The sequence below is a fragment of the Etheostoma spectabile genome, chromosome 9, assembly GCF_008692095.1.
Source record: "Etheostoma spectabile isolate EspeVRDwgs_2016 chromosome 9, UIUC_Espe_1.0, whole genome shotgun sequence".
In the NCBI taxonomy this organism is placed as follows: Eukaryota; Metazoa; Chordata; class Actinopteri; order Perciformes; family Percidae; genus Etheostoma; species Etheostoma spectabile.
This window is the reverse complement of record NC_045741.1, coordinates 25307009-25313272: the sequence shown is the minus strand read 5'-3', so window position 1 is coordinate 25313272 and position 6264 is coordinate 25307009. Positions and strand designations below refer to the sequence as shown.

General features: G+C 38.3%; 1 protein-coding gene across 1 annotated transcript in view; it reads left to right on the top strand.

Moving 5' to 3' along the window:
• The first annotated feature begins 4993 nt into the window (after nt 1-4993).
• scly (selenocysteine lyase) overlaps nt 4994-6264 on the top strand; it is a 14013-nt gene continuing 12742 nt past the window's right edge. The window contains exons 1-3 of the mRNA XM_032526967.1: nt 4994-5082; nt 5850-5933; nt 6095-6204. Of these exons, the coding sequence (XP_032382858.1) occupies nt 5920-5933; nt 6095-6204 (124 nt within the window). The 5' untranslated portion in view covers nt 4994-5082; nt 5850-5919. The remainder of the gene's footprint in view (nt 5083-5849; nt 5934-6094; nt 6205-6264) is intronic.

Genomic DNA, 6264 nt, shown 5'->3' with positions numbered 1-6264 from the left:
TCCACAGCCACCAACAACCATCAAAGCGCCCATTCCGTGTCAGGCCCCTACTGCAGTGTGGGTCTTATAGTCTTAAGAACCTCTTCAAAAAGCTGTCACTGTACAGTACTGGAGTTTATTCATAGCTGGATGATTGAAGAAAATGGAGAAAGTAGCAACAGTTTCTTATCTCAGAACACATACGTATAGTAATGTACTGTAGTTGTTGTCAGTGACACATCAAGCCTTATACATTTACATCTTTAAAAAATGCCGTGGCATTTGTTTTTACTTAAAGCTGCCATGTCAGTGAGGATCTCATTGCTAATTTGCAGTTAATTTAAAATCATGCAGATTCTTCTCGAGTCTACGGCTATATATACAATGTCTGACCCGGGTTGCATACAACGTACAGCTAGAAAATACACGATAAATTAAAAAAAATGAAAGGTGAGTGTAACTCTTTAGAATAATTTGGTTTTCTTTCTTTGTCTATAAATCCGGATATCTGCCTCCTCTTCTTAAAACTTCTTTGAAACCTTAACACACACAGCCTGGGAAACAAGCAACATAATAGATCGTGTTCTTGCAACATTTTGATCAATCCATGTTGTTTAGCTACTTGTAGGAGCACCAAGGGTATTTACATTCACATTCATAACTAATCAAATGTCATCACCATTAAGCCTCCCAATTTAAACTCATTCTCTACCTGACTTTTATTTGTTTTAAAATGTGATATATTTAGATATTTAACAGCTTTATTATTTATTTCTGCATGTATTTATTTACAAAGACATTTATATTTCTAAAGTAGTAGTACCGTGCAATTTCTGCACACCGCACTTTTTAATATGAGTTCCTTAAATGTTTCAATAATACAACCTTGTCCCTGTGCAGTTAATGCTATTTAAACAGTTTAATCATTTTGATTGGCCACTTTCTTTGTGCTGAAGATCTCTTGAATAATACTATCTCCTTTATGATTAGGATAATTGTACCTGACCTTTGACCCAACTAATATACATCTAAAAGGTCAAAGTATTGTTAGATAGAGAATATTAAGGTGGTCCAACGATCTTCACCTGCACAAAGCTACCTTGATAAATGAACAAAAGTACAAACTGTTCCTCACAGTACAGAATAAGGAACTGGTTTTCTGAATGATATTTATATTGATTAAATGTAGTGCCTCTGTTTTCAATCATACTGTACATTATGCCTCTGCACCAGTTGCTTTCAAACTACATCCTCCATGCTGCTATAGTACTGTTCTGGAAGTGTCTGCAGATCACATCACTTTCCTGCTTTCCTCATCATCATCATCATCATCATCATCATCATCATCACTACTTACACATTCAGACAATAAGGTATGAATGTTACATACAGTGGTGTGAAAAAGTGTTTGCCCCCTTCCTCATTTCCTGTTCCTTTGGCCTGTTGTCAACTTAAGTGTTTCGGAACAATCAAACCATTTAAACTAGTCGACAACACAAGTAACCACAAAATGCAATTTGTAAATGAAGTGTTTTTATTAAAGGTAAAAAATCCAACCATCATGACCCTGTGAAAAAGTGATTGCCCCCAAACCTATAACTGTTGGCCCCCCTTAGCGCAACACTGCAACCAAGCGTTTGCGATAACGTGCAATGAGGCTTTTACAGCTTCCTGAGGAATTTTGGCCCACTCATCTTTGCAGAATTGTCCTAATTCAGTTACTTAGAGGGTTTTTGAGCATGAACGGCCTTTTTAAGGTCATACCACAACATCTCAATAGGATTCAGGTCAGGCCTTTGGCTAGGCCACTCCAAAGTCTTCATTTTGTTTTTCTTCAGCCATTCGTGGTGGACTTGCTGTGTGTTTAGGATCATTGTCCTGCTGCAGAACCCAGTTTGTTTCAGCTTGAGTACACAGATGGTCGGACATTCTCCTTCAGGATCCCTTGGTAGACAGCAATTCATAGTTCCTTTTATCACGGCAAGTCTCCAGGTCCTGAAGCAGCAAAACAGCCCCAGACCATCACACTACCACCACCATATTTACTGTTGGTATAATGTTCTTTTTATAAATGCAGTGTTCCTTCTACGCCAGATATCTTGGACACACACTCCAAAGAGTTCCACTTTTGTCTCATCGGTCCACAGAATGTTGTCCCAAAAGTTTGGGGATCATCAAGATGTGTTGTGGAGAAATTGAGACGAGCTTTGATGTTCTTTTGCTCGCAGTGGTTTTCTCCTTGGAACTCTGCCATGCAGGCCATTTTTGCCCAGTCTTTTCCTGATGGTGGAGGCATGAACGCTGACCTAACTGAGGCAAGTGAGGCCTGCAGTTCTTTGGACGTTTGTTGTGGGGTCTTTTGTGACCTCTTGGATGAGTCTCGCTGCGCTCTTGGGGTAATTTTGGGCGGCCAGCCACCTCTGGAAGGTTCACCACTGTTCCATGTCTTCGCCATTTGTTGATGATAATGGCTCTCACTGTGGTTTGCTGGATTCCCAAAGCTTTGGAAATGGCTTTATAACCCTTTCCAGACTGATAGATCTCAATTACTTTCTTTCTCAATTGTTCCTGAATTTCTTTGGGTCTCGGCATGATGTGTAGCTTTTAGGATCTTCTGGTGGACCTACTGTGTCAAGCAGCTCCTATTTAAGTGTGCCTTGATTGTGAACAGGTGTGGCAATAATCAGGCCTGGGTGTGCTAGAGAAATTGAACTCAGGTGTGGACAACCACAGTTAAGTATGTTTAACAGGGGCAACCACTTTTTCACACAGGGTCATGATAGTTTGGATTTTTTTTCACCTTTAATAATAACACCTTCATTTACAAATTGCATTTTGTGTTTACGTGTGTGTCCTTGACTATTGTTTAAATTGGTTTGATGTTCCGAAACACTTAAGTGTGACAACATGCAAAGGAACAGGAAATGAGAAGGGGGCAAACACTTTTTCACACCACTGTATCTAATATGGCAATCAGCTGTCATATAGTATGGACTGTCTATAACACAGAGAATACTTAATGTTTGTACATATGCATATTATTGTGTTAACCTATCATGTTTTGATTGGAAAACAATCAATACTGTTGACAGTTTCAAAGTGCAGGTTGAAAGACTGTACAACTGTTCTTTTTAAACCCTTCATCTGATCCTTGATGAAAACTGCTACTGTGTTTTTTCTTCTGCATTTCATTCAAATTGATTATCAATCCAAAAATTGAACCTGTTGAAAAACTAGGTAAAGTTGCAGCTTGGGAGTAGTTGTGTGAAGGTTGATTGATAAGCATGCCTCAGGTTAGCCAGCCTAGAGAGCATGCTCGCTGACAGTATGACACTTCACTTACATACTAGGACAACGTCTCCAATCACACAAAAGCACAAGAATAATATATTTAGCAGGGGATTAAATTGTAACAGCAATTCAGTATGTTTTTATTGTTGTTGCTGAGGTAATTCATTCAATACCTTACTCTACTATAAACATATTTTCGCATTCTGTGTGTTGTGGACATATTTCTGAAGTGATCCACTCAAAACATTTTACAACCATACACATAACTGTCAGTAGTTGTGGCTAATCAAACAGTCAAATGTCTGTTAATATCTTTTGCTTGTTGTGTAGCAAGTCCTGTGATCAATGTTATGATCAAAGTCTATCACAGCCTGTGTTGGCAGAGACTGCAGTTGTAATTTATCTGGCTGTAGCATCATCATTGAGGGAATGCCCTGCTGTTCTGTACATTATACTGTCTCAAGCACTCCTTTCTGTCTTATTTAAATGAAAACACAATCTTAAAATGCGAGCCCGGAATTGCTCCAGTCTGATCTGTGTTGAGATTGGTCTTGGTGTTTTCATTGGGCATTTAAATGTGCTTCACATTTGAGCCAACCAAAGTTTTGTTGGTGCAGTCACAAAAAGATCACACTGAATGTATGTTGATATTTGAAAATACTTATTTTGCTGCAGTGGTTATGTTGACCTGTCTTTTGTTTTCACAGTCTGGTTCCTTATTGATTGTAGGTTGGTTACTATCAGGGAACCAAATGGAGGTAATGGGATCTACCTGTAATTATCTGTCCACTTACGTGTGAAGGGATGTTGGATGGTGATGGCCCTGTGATTGCCTCTTGTACAGAGTATTGCTATAGGTAACCTTACTGTCACACTTACTCCTTTTTCAATATCACTATCATGCTCTGACAGCCTTTACAAAATCTACTTTTTCTAATACCTCCCTTCCCCTTTTGAAGGAATATCATTTACATTTTTGTTCTTCCACATCTAATCTTTTTTTATTTTCTTTATTTTCAAATGTCACTAGTTGCTTTCTGTTTATTTCCTTCTCCAAATTATTTTGCATTGTATATAAACATGATTGCTGTGAACAGTGTATTATAAAGCTGCACCCTTTTGCAAAATCTTAAATGGGCAGTAGTTCAGTCAGTGTCTCTGAGTGTTGGAGTTGGCGTCAATTGTTTGTGTACACTAAACACATTGTCATATATTAAATAAACCTGAAAATTATGCAACACTAAGTGTGGACTCCTCTTCTTTATAGAATATTGACCCATTTTCAGTATTTGTTGTTGTAACCAAGCAGCACAAATAAATATGAGTTATTACTTATTTATGTGTAAATCATCATCTACTAACGTTAGATTCGAATTTAATTCATCTTTCTGGTTCTTGTGCTGTAAGTAAACAGTTAATCCTGCCTTTTGAGTGGTAACATTACAGTTAAAAAAGAAAACCTACATTAAGACTTAATGCTCTTCGCTTTTACTTATGTGCTAAGATATATATATATATATATATATATATATATATATATATATATATATATAGAGAGAGAGAGAGAGAGAGAGAGAGAGAGAGAGAGAGAGAGAGAGAGAGAGAGAGAAAATGGGTCAATTAAAATAGTTTTGAGCGTTCTCTGAAATATTTCATTTATTTGCAGCTTCCCCTTTAAGACACCTGGCGACCCAGCGGAGTACTGCTGTCTCATCCAGTCCAGTCATACATCCTGGCTAGTTAGCTAGCTAGCTAATGATTGACACAGGCAGTAGTAAACCTATCCAGGACACCTTCACATCCCTTCACAAGGTTAGACACAAAGCCAAGAATTTCAGCCTGCCGTGTCAGGTGACAGCAGAATATCTTATTCATAAACTACAGCTTGAAATTAGATTAACAGTTAAATGTAATTATACTAGCAAAAATGATTTAGCAGCACTTGCTAACGTTAGCCTTAGCTAAAGTTAACAGATGTTACTTACCGTAATTTAGCGTAAACTGGCTAAATATCATCCAGGTCTCATAGGCATTTCCAGGGACGGGACATATTGTTTTAGCTAATGTCCCAGTTATTTTCCCCGTTTCCCCGTGCGTTAAAGCATAGTTGGTACCAGGAAGCTGCCCGATAACTTAACGTTAGTGAGGAGTATAGCGTTAGCGGTCCCTGTCCCAGCTGCCGCTGACAGCGGGCATGTAACGGGAGCTGACAGAGTGGACAGTGTTATGCTAACGCTTCAAATGTGTAATACACCGCTGTAGTCTCTGTTTGATTCCCAGCTGGCTTTTAAGTACATACTGCAATGATTAGAATTGGAGTGGCTAGCCTATACAGTAGTTACATCAGCTGGGAATAATACCTAATACTTCTTCTACTACTCTACTACTGTCCTTTAAACACATTGCAGTCGAAACTCACGCATGCTTTCGAAATAAATGCAACTCTCACTAATTTAAAAGTGGAGAGATATCAATATAAACTTGGTAATGTTTTGGAAATATTTCCTGACTAATAAATGTAGACATAACCATTCTGCTAAATATTTTTATAATATATGTAATATCATATTTGTCCCTAGGAGTGTTGTGGCCAAACAATCTGATGACATCACCACCTTCACTGGCCATACCTTTCAACATTATTCCGAAATGAGTCTAGACAGGTAGGAAGGCTTGGTCGTGTCTTATTAGTTGGTCATTTACTCTGAAAGTTAAGCTGAGTGAATGCAAAATTAGATTAATTAGATTAATTTAATGCTCTTGATGTTTTTGTTAAACATAAAATGAGAGAACATTTCTCTCCAATGTATCTTATGTAATGTAGGATCTACATGGATTACAATGCCACGTGTCCACTGGAACCACAAGTGATCCAAGCCATTTCTGAGGCCCTCCAGGATGCCTGGGGAAACCCGAGTAGCAATTATATAGCAGGTGAAGAATACTTAAACCTTTATCAATGTGTGTGTGTGTGCGTGCGTGCGTGCGTGCGTG